The sequence below is a fragment of the Theropithecus gelada genome, chromosome 3 (assembly GCF_003255815.1).
Source record: "Theropithecus gelada isolate Dixy chromosome 3, Tgel_1.0, whole genome shotgun sequence".
In the NCBI taxonomy this organism is placed as follows: Eukaryota; Metazoa; Chordata; class Mammalia; order Primates; family Cercopithecidae; genus Theropithecus; species Theropithecus gelada.
In genome coordinates, this window is record NC_037670.1 from 94,968,666 (window position 1) to 94,984,696 (window position 16,031).

At 32.7% G+C, this 16,031-nt stretch overlaps 1 protein-coding gene across 8 annotated transcripts in view; it reads left to right on the top strand.

Moving 5' to 3' along the window:
* Positions 1-15,640, top strand: part of SNX13 (sorting nexin 13) — a 164,156-nt gene extending 148,516 nt beyond the window's left edge. For 5 of the 8 annotated variants that reach the window (XM_025379996.1, XM_025380001.1, XM_025380000.1 and 2 more), the window contains 6 exons: positions 2,892-3,053; positions 4,820-4,891; positions 7,274-7,419; positions 7,672-7,740; positions 9,473-9,585; positions 12,122-14,704. In XM_025379996.1, coding sequence (XP_025235781.1) covers positions 2,892-3,053; positions 4,820-4,891; positions 7,274-7,419; positions 7,672-7,740; positions 9,473-9,585; positions 12,122-12,369 — 810 coding nt within the window. In that variant the 3' untranslated portion in view covers positions 12,370-14,704. Of the gene's footprint in view, positions 1-2,612; positions 3,054-4,819; positions 4,892-7,273; positions 7,420-7,671; positions 7,741-9,472; positions 9,586-12,121 lie in introns of all 8 variants that reach the window. The other 3 variants (XR_003118625.1, XM_025379999.1, XR_003118624.1) reach the window with 2 other exon arrangements.
* The last annotated feature ends 391 nt before the right edge of the window (positions 15,641-16,031 follow it).

Sequence of the window (16,031 nt, forward strand, 5' to 3'; positions counted from 1 at the left end):
CCCGGGGGGGGGGGTCTCCGAACGTCCTAAAGATCGGAAGAGCGTCGAGCAGGGCGGGGGGGGGGGCAGGGGCAGTCGCCAAAAAAAAAAAAAAAAAAAAAAAAAAAAAAAAGAATTTGTGGTTTCCAGCTTTATTTCCTTTTTGACTAAATGATAGTTCAGTTTTTTTTATTTCACTGGAAATTAAATAGCTATTAAAGTAGATCATCTGCAAACATTTTATCAGTGGCCATTCAGAACTTGAGAAATAATATTTGTAACACATTAACTTGGTCACACAATGTATCGTAGCTTTAGAAAACCTGTGAAACAATTTTTAGAAAGACTAACTGACAAGTAGCCTTCCTCCTTTGTACACACTATCTTTCTATTCAGTTTTGTATCATGGTGAAGGCATTTTAAACTATAATTAAAGATTAAATTTAAGTTAAAATACCATTGTATATGTTGTTGACATTACATATAACTCAGCCGGGGTGGTAATTGACTGAATATACAGCATCTGTGTAAGGACAGCTAAGTGTACACTTATGCCAGCAATCCATAATCTCCTGTGCATGATCATCTGAAAGTTTTTCTCTTTTTCTAAGAATCTACTTTAAAACAAATCTTGTTTTTGGAAATGTTTTCATACAATGATGGACTTTGCTTTTATGCTTATGAAATTCTGCCTCTTTCATGGTTAAGCAACAGAGTCGCTTTTAGAGGTTTTTCGTTCTTACCCCACTTCCCTCCTACTACAAATGCTTGGGCTTTACCTTTAGGGAAAAAAAAATGCTTCTGTACTTCTGGGATACTACATAGACAACTATTTTTAATTATTGGGAAATTCATTTTATAGATTATATAGATTTAGTTTCTCTTAGAGTATCAATGGTAGTATAGCCTCATGGCTGGGTAAGCATATGAGATAGTATTCATTTAACCAATGCATAGTAGATAAACTCAAGTTTCTGCTGTGAAGTGTAAGATGTATGAATTTCTAAAATATTTTTGAGGATGTCATACTATTTATAAACTCAGGTTGGGGATTAAATAGAAATTCATGCCTTTTATGCTTCTGAAATGCTATTTCTTCTGTGAACATTTTAACTTGTTAGCAAGGTGGCAGTTTTTTCCCAAGCCGCACATTTTAAATGTTGTATTGTCATGCTTAATGCTTATCTCGCTTTAGAATTCTGCGCTATGTTCTCATGACTTAGCTTATTTATATGTTATTACCATTTAAAAGAAAAGGCCACAGTGTGCACGTGCGGGCACACACACACGCACACACAAGAATCATTAGCCACACGTGAGAATTAACTTCATCTTTTTGTCTTTGTATTTCTCTCCACCAGTGGTCGTGTTTTTCAAATCCTTATTCAAGCCAGTTTCTGTCCTTTGATTTTACTCTTGGTTGTACTCTGACAGTGTCCCTTCTAGGGGTGGATGTTCCGTCAAGCATGTCTGCGGTGCTAGTGGCTGAGCTTAAGCCAGGGAGTAACCAACCAAAACTCTCAGCCCTTGTGCAGTTATCTTGAAATTCACTTCTTATTAATACTCATTTTATCTTTTCTAGTTTTTCTTGATGAAAGCCATGAAAATATAATTAGAGTGAAGGAGTTTTGTCTTCTTGTTATCTATTAATATTGCTATGATTCCTAAGCAGTGAGATTCAGTTTTGTTACTGTTACTCATTTTTTTCTTTTTGCATGGAACATAATTTGTTTTTCCTGGTAGCTTTTATGATGTTTAACTTTTTTTTTTTTTTTTGGAAAATATTTCTATAGTTTTGTGTGACTGGTTTTGTGTCTTTTCTTTGATTTCTTTATTTTTGTTAAAAATCTCTCAGTCTCATCTGCATCTCTAGTCTGGTTTCTTTAGATGTCTCTTTATTAATTGAAATTATTTTACATTTTATGGCCATAATACCATTTTTGCTTTCTGTCACTCTGAAGATTTTTGATTCCTTTTTATATCTCTGGTCATATTTCCTTTTACAGTTTTTGTAATTCCACCTTGCTAAGATAAGATTTACATGTCTGATTTGCAACGTCTCTTTTCCTTCTTTGTAGTGAACTTTAAATTTCCTCTGTAGATTTTAATTGCACATATAATGTATTCTAAAATTATTTTTTAAAAAAATCTTAAATATTTATTAGTTATTTCAGTTTTCTGTTTATTTTACCTGTTTTCTGTTCAGTATCTACTCAGAATACCTAATTGTTGCTTTGACCTGTGCCAGAAGTATATAGTGGCTAATTCTCGTTGCATCAGTTTCTGTTTTGGAAAACATTTTTTTTTCTTTTACAATTTTGAATGGAAAAGATTTTTTATTCAAAATTTCTTTAATAAAGAGGCAGCCAAAGCTTATATTGATATTCTAAGAATAACCTCATCTGTCAAATTTTCAAAGCATATATGTGTATGTGAAAATGCTTTTGTTTTTTGTGACAAGGGTCTCACTTTTGCCCAGGCTGGAGTTTGTGGAGTACAGTGACATGATCACGGCTCACTGCAGCCTTGAACTCCTGAGATCAAGCCATACTCTTGCCTCACCTTCCCCAGTAGCTCGGACCACAGGCATGTTCCAACATGCCTGGCTTTTTTTTTTTTTTTTTTTTTTGTAGAGATGGAGTCTCACTGTGTTGCCCAGGCTGGTCTCATCCTCCCGCTACAGTCTGCCAAAGTGCTGTGATTATAGGCATGAGCCACTGTGCCCAGCCGAAAATACATTTTTAAGACACACTGAAGACAACATTTCTGTACTTTTAAAATGTAACGACATAATATAAACCAGAAAATTATTGCATCTTTCCAGTGTTGCACTCTATATTTTCCAAGGCTTGTCATTTGGGTAACAACTCTGGTACAATAAAATCATGGTATAATATCTTTTTTCCCTTTAGATGGACACTTTTGTAAATCCGCTTCGCAATTCTATGAGGAATGTTTCAAATGCAGTTAAATCCCTTCCTGATAGCTTGGCAGAGGGAATGACTAAAATGTCAGACAACATGGGCAAAATGTCAGAAAGATTAGGTCAAGACATAAAGCAATCATTTTTTAAGGTAAGAAGACATTTTCAGTAATGTCTAAAGCAAACTATTTTTAAGTCAACTAAGAAGTATTGAATTCTGGTTGGATTTACCTTATTCCCTTAACCTTATTTCTTTTCCAAATGTTGCTAGACACACAGTCTCATAAAGAATAAAAAACTAAAGAGAAAAATTCTTATCAGAAATGAGTATTATAAAATCCACTTACTTGTTAGTCTCTGCTGTGGTAGGGTTTTAAAATTCATTTAAAACCAAAGCTTAAAATTAGTAAAGTTAACTTTCTTTATCTTGTTTTATTTCATTATGCCATTTTTATCATAAAGTACTATTAAATTTAGTAGCAAACAAATAAATTCTGTTGTGCAGATGAGTTATACTAGTATTCACTCAGGAAGCATAAAGTCTGATTTGTCCTGATTTACATGATAGAATGATTACCAGATCAAAGAGAAGAAAAGTTCATCATTACCATCAGTCTCTGGGCTCATACATTACTGGGTATAGACCTCTGCGTGTCATAGAAGAATTTCCCAGGGAGATTTTTTTTTTAAATTACATTAACACATAAAGATACTAGACTATAGTTTGTTGAATTCCTAATTAACATTTTAAAAATCATTTTGACATAGTTACTTGAAGTTGTAATCAAGGCTATAAAACATATAGCTATTAGAATTTTGTAGTGGATAGATTATGCTTGAATGTAAGGGAAATGTATGAAAACATAGGTATTCTTTAATCTAAGGGCCACTCCTAAAATTGTGTGAATCGTACTTTTCTGTTAATTCTCGTACTTTCTCTGATGCCTCATTTTTATTTCTATTTGCGAGGAAGTATACTAACACTGAAATCAGTATTGTTCAATCCCACTTCTGCTGTTCATTACTCATATGAATTTGTACAAAAGTCACTGAACTTTTCTAGGCCTCTTTGTCGTCACCAGTAACTTGAGATGGTCTTGACAATCCTTCCTGTGCTGACAAAATGATTTTCAGCCAATACTGATCTTTCTGTCCTTTCCATCTAACATTTTGTTAATTTCTTAAACATATTAACATACTATATCAAAAGCTCTTCATGGCAAAAAGAAAGTCGATTGGAGCTCTGTTCCCTGGCAGTACTACTAACTACAGTCGTACATCACTTAACAACAGGGATATGTTCTGATAAATGTGTCATTGGGTGATTTCATCATCTGGGAACATCATAGAATGAACTTACACAAACCTAGATGGTATGTGTAAGTTCCGCAAACCTACTTCTCACTTAGGCTATATAGTATTGCCTATTGCTCCTAGGCTACTAACCTGTACAGCATGCTACTGTACTGAATACTATAGGCATTTCAACACAATGGTACACATTTGTGTATCTAAATATATCTACACAGAAAAAATGCAGTAAAAATATAGTGTTACAGTCTTATGGTACCACTCTGGTATTGTTGAACAAAACGTCGTTATGCGATGCATGACGTTTTGGCTTTCAAGTCATTTAACCTTTCATGGCTTTGAATTCTTCTAAAAAATATGGGAGTTTGACTGACTAATTTTTCTTTCTAACTCAAAAGTCATTTATTTTGTAAAGGAGAAAACCCTTTTAGTAATGAAATAATTACTCTTTGTATTTGGGTCCAAATTTTAGATTGTTAAATTTGGCTTATATATTGTACCAAAAGTCAGATCAAATGCTGATACTCATTTAGGTTTATTATTGTGTTGTGTTCTTTCACTGTCTGCTTTAGTGTGTTTACTTTGTGGGTTTGGTTTTGGTTTTAGGTGCCTCCTTTAATTCCTAAGACTGATTCAGACCCTGAACATCGCCGAGTTTCGGCTCAACTTGACGATAATGTGAGTTAATTTTATTCTTGGTAGTATTTAGTTTAAGTCATACTTGGCATATCTTTTTAACTTTTTAATGAAGTGTAATATGTATATGTATCATTAATGTGCACATATTGTGAGTGTTAAGCTTGAAGAATTCTTACAAACTGAACATGCCCATGTAATTAGCACTCTAATCAGAAAACAACATAACCACTACTCCAGAATAGCCCCTCATCCTCTGTTCCTGTTAGGACCTTCTCCTCCACCAGGGACCATCACTATCCTAACTTCTACTCTGCTTTTATACTTTGTGTATATGAAACTGTAATGTATGTGTTCCATGAAGTCTGGCTTTTTTGCTTAACATTGTGATGTTCTTCCATGATGTTTTGTGTGATTGTAGTTTCTTCGTTCTTGTGGCTTTATAGTATTCCATTTTGTGAATATAGTACAATCTATTTGTTGTATCATGAATAGTATTTCTGTGAACATTCATACACATCTGTACATGTTTCTGTTGGATCTATACTTAGGAATGAAATTGCTGTATCAGGATATATATATATAAGTTCAGTTTTAGTAGATACTGCCAAGTACTTTTTCAAATTATTTGTACCGTTTACATTGCTATCAGCAGTACATGAGAGTTCCAGTGTTCTACATCCTGCCAATACTCAGTATTTTGTCTTTCTAATTTTAGCCAATCTGATTGTTGTATTTCATGTGAATTTGCGTTTTTATAACTGTTGAAATGTTGAACACCTCTTCATATGTTTATTGGCCATTTGAATGTTCTGTCTTATGCGTCTGTCAAGACCTTTTGTCATTTTTCTGTTGGCTTAGCTGTCTTAGTTCTTTTGATTAGTAGGAGTGCTTTATGTAATCTGAATGTGAGTTCTTTGTCGGATATATGTAATACATTGTCTTCTACTCTCTAGGTTTCTTTCTTGTGCTATATATGTAATCTGTGCCTATTACAGGGTCACAGACATGTCCTAGAATTTTCTTTAAAAACCTTTTTTGTTTTACTGTAACAACATTTAGGTTTGCAATTCATCTGGGATTGATTTTTGTTTATGAATTGAGGTATGGGTCCAGTTGATCCAAACACCATTTACTGAAAGGGCCATCTTTTCCCCACTGTACTGTTTCTCCCTTATCACAAATCAGGTTACCGTATATGTTTGGATCTGTTTTATTCTGTTCTATTAGGCAGATTTATTTTAAGGTTGTAATTATCTCCTTTCCGTTTCCAATTGAATTTGTTTATAATCAACTGTCTTAAACAAAAATAATATTTTTATTTGCTTTTTCAAGATTATTTTAAGATGTGTTATTAAGTTTATTGATGGCATAATATCCATAACATTGTACCTTTTGGTATGTGGTTTTTACAGTTTAGCTATTTATTAGATTTTCATATGACATCAAACTCGTAGGAATATACTTGATCAGAGAATATGGAAGAATTTATTCTGTCTCAGTGATGAAATGGGTCTCCTTCTCCCCACTGGTTTTGATTAAGCTATTTGATTTCAGTTTTTGAAATGGAAGGTGCACTAAGGAAATGTTTACAACATGACAGTGAAAACTGTGTAGCTCATGCTTTCTTGCCAGTATTTAAATTACAGTGTTGATGAGGAAATAATTGGAAACAGTTTCTCAGTGATGAAAGAATTATAAAATTACTAACAATTGTATGTGGTACTAAATCTGTACCTGCTTTTTATTTTATACGTATTTTTTCGCATCAGAGCATTCCGATCATCTTCCTTCTTACCTTACTGATTGTATACTCCCATAATAAAACTGTACTGACTTTTATTTGTTAAAAACTAAAAGAAAATTCTAGTAATTTAGTAAACTATGCCTTTTGTAATGTGAATTTAGTTGTGTGCTGGATTGAACTTCAGCATCTTTTTCCTGAAAGTACATAAATACATACAATTTACTAACTAAGCAAAATACATTATTCTGTATAGTTTGTGTTTTGTTCTATTAAATATATGGAGATGTTGAGAATATCTTATTCTTGTGAAAAAGATGCATTAGAAAATAGACAAAGGGTCTAGCATTTGCCTTATCAAATTCATACAGTCTCTGCCAATAGTAAGAACCAACCCATCTTTTCCTAGGACCTTCATGAATCTACTTTGCCTTGAAAATGTTAAACTATAGGCTTAAAATGTACTCATTATTGTGGGACTATGAAGTTCTGTATTCTGTCAGAATGACTGCTAGAAATATTTTTTTTACATTAGAATTTAATGTCAAGTTATGAAGGCTAAAATGTAACTTGTTCTCTGACTTGTGAAATACCAGTCATTTAGTAAAAGCAACAAAAGTAACCATTCATAGTAGATAGCTAACTCAAACTTATTCTTATTTCTTCCCATATTTTGTCAGGTGGATGACAATATTCCACTTAGAGTAATGCTGCTTCTCATGGATGAAGTATTCGACTTAAAAGAAAGAAATCAGTGGTTGCGAAGGAATATCAAAAACCTACTTCAACAGCTTATTAGAGCTACATATGGTGATACTATTAATAGGTACCACTCTTTTCCTCCTCGCTTCTAATCTGATTTTACTTAGCTATTAAACTTTTACTTCTGGAAGTAGATTGCTCAACCTTTGTAAGAGAATTTGTTTTCTCTGGGTCTTTTAAGAACATCGTTAAAACAGTCTGTTGCTCTCAGGGATAATTTACATCCAAATTAAGTTGCTTGCTCTATGAAAGTCATATTTATTTTTTTCACCTTCTAAAAATTTAACCTTACTCATTTACATTTCTTTACTTTCAGAAAAATAGTTGACCATGTTGATTGGATGACTTCACCTGAACAAGTAGCCGACTCAGTGAAACGTTTCAGGTATATCTTAAGACACAGTCACTTCTTTCAGGTAGTACAGAGTTTAGCATTGTTATCACTAATTAACTTTCATTGCTTTTGTTTCCTTCCTGGACATAAAGTTGGTTTAGTTATCATTGATAAGCAAAAAGACTTCTAAGAATTATACTAAACGTTTGTCTCATGAACCTATTGATCTTTGTTTCTTTAAAACCAGAATAGGAAAAGTATAGAAGAAAGATCTTTCAAATGATAGGCTACATTTTTATCACAATACAGTGGCTGTAAGATAATTGAAATATTCACCTAAAAATGTTACGGTTGTATAATCAAATATCTAGTTTTGGGGATTAGTTTTTCTCAGTTGTATTTGCTAACCTTCATTTTAAATGGAACTTTTTAAGTAAGTCTCTTTGGCTATGTTTTAATTTTTTATTAAATATTGGAACCTATACAAGGAACAAAAATTAAGTAGATACTCTACTCCGCATACAAAAAATACTGAGCCCCTCCTCTGGGCCTAGCACTCAGCCCATTGCTGAGATAAGATGCAGTCCCTTGAGGAAAGTACAGCTAGTAGAGAAATAAACCTCTTTTCTAAAAATGAAGATAAGCAATGCGTAAAAATTCATGGCATCACGTATTTGGAAAGGAAGGAAAGGAAGCAAGAAGGGAACTATCAGTATTGAACACTAACTAAGTTCTTGGCACTGTGCACGGTATTTTATGTATGCTTTCTGATTTTATGCCATTTTATGAGGTAGATATTTTGTCTCTATTTTGTTAGAAGTAAATTGAGGATTAGAGAAGTTGAATAGGCTCTCAGGCTACAAAGTGGGGAATCTGGTTTCTCTAATCTGAAGCTAAGTTTCTTCCCACTGTACCATACTGTTTCCAAAACTTGGACAACCTGCCCTGGCATGTTTATTTTATTTCAGGTGGGTAAATGATGTTCCTCTGGAGTGGTGATTCTCAGCATTGGCTGTTCATTGAAATCACCTGTAGAACTTTAAAAATTACTAATGCCTGGATCCCATGTCCAGGGAGTCTGACTTAGTCCAGTGAAAGGCCTGTACATTAGGAGCCTGTAAAGCTCTCAGGCGCTTCTAATGTGTAAAGTTAAGAACAGCTGCTCTGGGGAGTCTGACCCTCACACCAAATTCCCAGATGAAAGGTTAGTTTTTGTGCTCATCCCTGCCTTCAGACCAAGAGTTGGGGAACAGGAGTAAAGCCCACTGAAAGTTAAGAAGAATGGGTTGTTTTATGTGTGAAAGTCAATCCATCTGTAAGTTGTGGGCTTGGAATTTAGTCTTATGTAGGCTTAATTATAAGAGGAGTGGGATGGCATAACTGAAGGAGATAGGTGTTAAACTCTAAGGCATTGAAATTCAAGATATTGTAGGGTTGCATTTGGATGAGATGTTCCATCAGCGGATGCCCACTTTGAGTTTAAATGCCTGTGATATAGTCATCTATGTATCCCATTTTGCTGTCTTCCTTAGTGTTTATAAACTGCATTGGTGCATAATTTATCTGTTATTTTTTCTTGTGTTTGTTTTTTTTTGAACCCCAAAAATTGAACCCTACACTTGGTCTTTGTTGAATATCATTAAAGCTATATATTAATAAAATTTCAGAAACTTTTTGTTTCTGTTCGCATTTGTATTTTCTGTAGAAATTTGAAATAATTTTATCAACTTGTATCATTAGAAAATGAAAATGTTTACAAAATTTATTTAATCTTCTCAAATAGAGATGCATTTTGGCCAAATGGCATTTTAGCAGAAACTGTTCCATGCAGAGATAAAAGTATTCGAATGAGAACAAGAGTAGCAGGAAAAACGAAATTACTTGCAATTATGCCAGGTGAGTGGGCATGTGTAGTTAAAAATCTCTATAATTTGTCATTCTTCTGAATTTTTAGCATTCATCATGCCAGTGTAACTGCCTTTTGATTATAACAACTACCTTTTGATGACTTAATACATATCAGGCACTGTGCTAGGCATTTCTCATATGTTCTTAATCAGTCCTCATAACCCTACTGTAAAGCTAAGGACTGTTAACATCACCACTTTGTATGTGAGGAAACAGAAGCTCAGAGAGGTTAAATAATCTATCCAATGTTTATAGCTACTAAGCAACAGTTGGTATTCTGACTCGGCTTTAAGTGATGTGAAAGCTTATGCTTTTAACCATTTGCTTTGCTGCCTTGAAACATATTGGGAGTTAAGTTAAATAAAATACATGACAGGTGAATGGGCTAATAAAATATAAGGTATGAATTTTTCAGGAAGAATATTTGTTCTACTTAGGAAAACAAATTATTTCAAAAACTCCATCTACATAGAAACAACTGATTGGCTGATTATTAATCTTTATTAATATATAATCCCAAACAAAATATACTTAGTAGCATTTTGTTGGTCTGATTTTAGTTACTTCATTAGGGTACAGCTATCTCACTACCTTAGATTTACTTTTTCTCGTTTTTCTTCTTTCAATCAGAGAAGTTATATAATGTGAAAAGCAATTTAATGTGGCTGGGAGGTGGTGATGGTTGTTTTGCCACTTGTTAATGAATATCTTTGAAAATGCCGACATGTCTTTTCTCTGTATTTTAATTCTGGATGTAGAGAATGAACAGACATATTTGTGCATTATTTAATATCACACAATACTTATTTTTTCTCTAATTTTGTTATAATTCAGAACTCTATTTTCTCCATAAATTTTAATTACCAGCTTTGTCTTCCGTCAATTAAATTAAAAATTTGCCACATGATTTTAATTCTTACCTATATACTGTTTCATTTGTTGGTAAAAAAAGCAAATTATAGAAATAACATTTTAGAAAAATAAGAAACAATTGCTTAGGATATTATTTAATATACTATTATAGTAAACCTGACTGTGCTATATAGACTGACTCAGTTATCTAGCTGGAAGAAATCTTTATTCACCAAATATTTATTGAAAGTTATTATGTGCCAGATGCTGTTCTTTGCACTTATGTTTGCCTTCTTGGAGATTACTTTCCAATAGAAATAGAGGGACTCAAAAACACACAAAACAAATAAATGGAATGTAGTATGTTAGATAAGTGGTAAGTACTAAAGAGAAAGATACTGCAGGAAAATGGAATAGGTAGTGTCGGATGGGTTGCAGTTTTAGATGGGGTGGCCAGGGCAGGCCTCACTGAGAAGATGACAGTGGTGTGAAGATTTGAAGGAAGTGAGGGTACATATAAAAGTATATGAATTTATATATACATAATCCTTGCCTATTTTTTAGTAAATTCTCAAAATTTTTGCTATAAATTATTTGGTACCCCTAGTTAGATAAAGACTTTTTGGAAATTGTATGTTTCTTTCCAAAGCAGCAAAATGATACTTATATTATCAATATTATGAATAATTATGAATATGAATAATTAATAATCATACATGTTGGTCTCATAATCAAATCTCTGTAGTAACTTGGTGTTATTTATGAATAAATGCCAAATTTGCTCACTCTTAGTCACAACACCATCAGTTTTCTATTTTCTTCACTTTCTTCACTTTGAATTTAAATAAAATTCAACCAAACTTTTACTATCCCCATTTCTTGAACATGCTTTGTTATTTTAGTTACTGCTTATTTGCTCATTCATGTCCATTTCACCAAGGCTAATCCTTCATCTCATTGCACCTATCAAAATCCTGCCCAAGTAGAAAGTCTCCTTTACCTGTCACTTTCTTAAAGGGAACTTTTCTTTGTTACCACATCTGGAAGTCTCCCCACTACAAATATTCTTATACTTTTAGCATTTTTATGGCATGGTTACTATGTCAGGGGTTTTTGTAGATCAGGGATTACGGTTTTTTTTTTTTTTCCTGTGTTCCAATGAAACTTTATTCACCATCATGGATTAGTTTGTTTCTTTATAGCATTTGTTACTGTTCATTAGGTGTACTAAGAATATTTGTATAATATTACAAAGTTTACAGATCACTTTTCACATTATCTCTTTAAAGACTTATAAATCCTTATAGTTATAAGGATGTTTGTTATTATAAATTCTCCTTTTCAGATGAGGAAAGAGTCAGGGTGGTGGGTAAGTATCACATGGGTATTAAGGGACACGTTTGTAATCATAGTTTGGGATCTTTGAGACTTTTTTTATCTTTTACACCTGTGCTGTATTCTCTCCCAGTAGCTTTTGCATAAGTGGGTAAATAGATGCATGCATGCGAAGATGCATATTAAGCTTCAGCTGTAGTACATAGCTGAAATGCATTAACTGGTTACCTACTGTTTATCAGTTACTCTGCTGTGTACCTTAATTTAAGAGCATTTAAGAGTTTAGGCCTTGTGTTTCCTTTGAGTAATTGTGTGTATTTTCCCCCACTTCATTTAGATGAACTGAAGCACATTATTGGGGCTGAGACAACACGGAAAGGTATTCTTCGTGTTTTTGAAATGTTTCAGCATAACCAATTAAATAGGAGAATGGTTTATGTCTTCTTGGAAGGCTTTTTAGAAACCTTATTTCCACAGTATAAATTCCGTGAACTTTTCAACAAACTGCATTCACGGTCAAAGCAGATGCAGAAATATAAACAGAAACTTCAAACTACGCAAGCGCCTTCTTTACAGAAAAGGTGACACTCCACTCTATGAAGCTGGTGTTCATTTTGTCCAGGACTAATGGTATGGACAGATCTTCTGGGGCTTAACTCAAATACTGTTGTGTCTGCACCAGTCTTTTAGTGTCTCAAAATAGATTATTAATACATCCATAAGTCTGTGGTTCTTCTCATTCTCATCTATAATCCACCATTAACAAGAGAGATTTCTGTGTCTTAAATGATTTGGTGCATATTTTGCAACATTGAGAGAAAACTGCCCCCATCTCAAGCAAGAATGGCGTTGATTTCTTCCATTTCGAACTAATCAGCATTCTCCAGCAATGACAAAATGCCAGAGTGTATATATGAAAGCTAAGGAAAGCACAAAACAATGGTTCAGAGATAAATTGGCTAATTTGTTTAACGGTTGGAGACTGTGCAATGTATGATTTGGAGGAATTTGGCATAATGATTTTGTAGGTCTGTGTCAGCATTTTGATATATTGTGAATTAGCCAGGTGAATGATCCTTGAAACATCTCTTTCAGGTCTGGGGAAAGAGACAGAATGCCCTTAAAGTGTGAAATAACCTTATACCTGAATTACAGTTTTGTGATATAAAATAAAGCTGAGTATAAAATAAAACCAATCAAACACAGAATTTGATTGGATTTGTTATTCATTGGTATACAACAATTTTTATTCTTATGTGTGCTTTAAGGGCTGTGTTATGCTCTTATGGTACTCAGTTTTGTGTTTCCTTTTGGCATTCTTTGTGCAAAAAAGAAGCATGTGGTGGCTCTCATTTAAATTTCAAAATTATTAGTTTTATCTTTAACAGATTACTGATTATACAGAAGATATAATTTATCGGAAGAACTGCCAAATAAATACATTTTGTCCTTCTAAAAATATGGAAATTTAAATAGTAGTCTGGAAAGTTACCATATGATAATTTTTAATTATGTGATCTAGACATGCCTTAGGTAACTGCAGAAATAGCAAATTAAATGATTAATGAGCTTATTAGTCATAGTAAACATACAAATTCCTAATTCTATGACAGTGTACATATATGAAAATAAATGAAAAAAGAACTATAATATTTTTTAAAATGTGCTTTTATTTATATTTCACATAATGTAAAATTCTACAAAATAAAGCTAGTAGGCAAAACCCCTCAGTGTATACCTTTAAACCCATAAATTAATTTTATACCAATAAAATAAAATACTTTCTCTAGTTTTGGAGCTTCTGTATTTCCTATAATTTTCTCACTGTCCATTTTATCCATCTTAGAAGTCTTCATATCCCTTCTATGCAGGATTTCTGCGTAGTTTTAAATATTTTCATTGTCTAAGGGTTTGGGTGTGTCAGCTTTCTTTGTTTTAAAAATAATTAACACTAAAACCTTAAAATAGTGAAGCTACTTATCAGACCACTGAGCCAAGATCCTGGTATTAAAAGAAAGTCTGGGTGCTTAAGATAAAGGGACAGCATATTGGTATCCCAGTTATTTGGGAGCTTTAAGATTGGAACAAGATATCACTGTCTTGTTTTCACTTAGATCCTACTTTCAAAGTGAGGCCTATTAACAGAATAAAGCCTTCCTTTAAAGCTTTATAATAATCATATTTATTAATAATGCTGTTGTGTATACTTATAGTATGCATATATTCAGCATATGTTGCATCTCTTCAGAATTACATAAAATGAAATCCCTTTCATTGCAACTTGCAAGTGAGAAGAGATCCTTAGTGGCTCTGGTGGAAGAAATAGTATTTCTTCTTCTCAGGGTGTCTCCCTGCCTTGGCCCCTCCCTGAGCCCTAGGCTTTAAAAGTGAAGATGTGTGAAACATGTCTGTGGGAAGCATCAGCATGGCCATAAGTGCAATGATTTTCATATATGCCCCTGCCCATTTCAAGTATATTTTTGACATGAATAAATCTAAGAGTATACGGAATGATTCATGTAAGAGCCTAGCGTGTACATGTGAAAGAGCATTTCTATATAATGTGAGGAGCACTGGCCATCAACCAGGGAAAGAAAGGTCATGTAATACTGTAAATTTTCAAAATAGAGCCCTACAAGATAACTGCAATCATACCAAAAACTATTTGAGTAAATAGATTTTTAAAGTAATTTTTGTTTAAAAGAGTTTATATTTCAGAAGCAGAAAATGTCAAATGATAGTCTTTGTAAATGGTGGTGCATCTTCTCTATGCACATCTGTGTTTTACATCAGAAAGAGCTGTGGTCGTGCTAAAATTAGAGATAACTTTTTGAATGACTTGGTCAAGCTGTGTGTAAAATATTTAACCATAAGTCAAGTACAGTGTACTATGTTTAATAAAGTTACTACATTTAATGCATTTATTGCATATATGAATATATACGTGAAGAGGCTTTATGTCTTCTCTTATTTGATTTTGAATGTTTTTTAAGTCAGTAGTGCCTTTAGGCAAGAACTTTCTAAATCATTCTTTGTGTTTTCTGATTTTTCAGGTAACGTGTAAACTATTTAGAAACCATCATAGTTTATTCACCTTAAAAAGTTGATTGTATTATTTAAATATATCACTTAGATGGGCATTTCCTATAATTAGGATATTCCAAATAGTTGCTGAAATCAATTGTGCCATTGACCAATGGATGCACTTGGTTAGCCTTAATTTTTTTTAAAAGAAAACATTAAAAACTTTCTTGAGTATTTCAGTTTGTTCATTTTAAGTTTGTGCTGCTGGTATTTGGGAAAAAAAATCAAACAATTAAATGCTACCAGAAAGTGTACCAATTTTTATAAAAATTAAGAATAATATAAATTTCTCAATCTAAAATTTTAATTTTGTGCAATATTTTCATTTAATGCATGTGTATTTGAGTAATTGTAAGAAATGAATTTTTAATTTTTTGAGATGTAGCTTAAACTGTCTTCTTAATCCAACAACTTACATTCCGTTGTTGCTGCATCCTTTTATTTAAGGACTTGTTTTAAAAGTCTTTTTTGTCACTCCTTGGAAAATTCTTTTATTAGTAGTAAATTTTGCTTATAGGAGCATGGCTCCTGTATTACAAGGGAAAAAATGTAAAGAGCACATTTTAGGATTATACTTGTTAAAAGATAATGTGTGCATATCATTGTACAGTAAGTGTCAACTGTGTGCCTAACTGTTCTATCAATACTTTCCTTCTTTAACAAAGAAACAACAATCAGAATGTCAGTTATTTTTATTCAACTAAAAGGATTAAAAAATTTATTTGGTTTGCGTTCTGTCCATTAGAAAATATTAATAAAGTATTAACAAACATTTTTGTTGAGTTCATTTAGTAGTAATGTACTTTTGTTACTTTTGTAGTAATTGTTACTTTTAAGATGCTTGTTCAGTAGTCTTATTTTTAGGTCTGTTTGTATTTTCTTTTATTTTAGATATCAATCAATTCAAGTTCCAGGTTGGTAGATGAGTGCTTGAGTGATTACTGACTTAAATGGACTGAATTTAGCTTTTTCTTTTATGGGGCAAATAATTTACACCACAATGTTAAAGAAACTTTATACTTCCTCATCATATAAAATTATAAAATATTTTTCCCACAGTTGAAAAGATTCATAATTAGTAATCCATTTTATTTGATCTCATTTTAAATTCATATTTTGACTAATATTTTAGACTTTTTCCTTTCTAAAAGTAGATTGGTCAT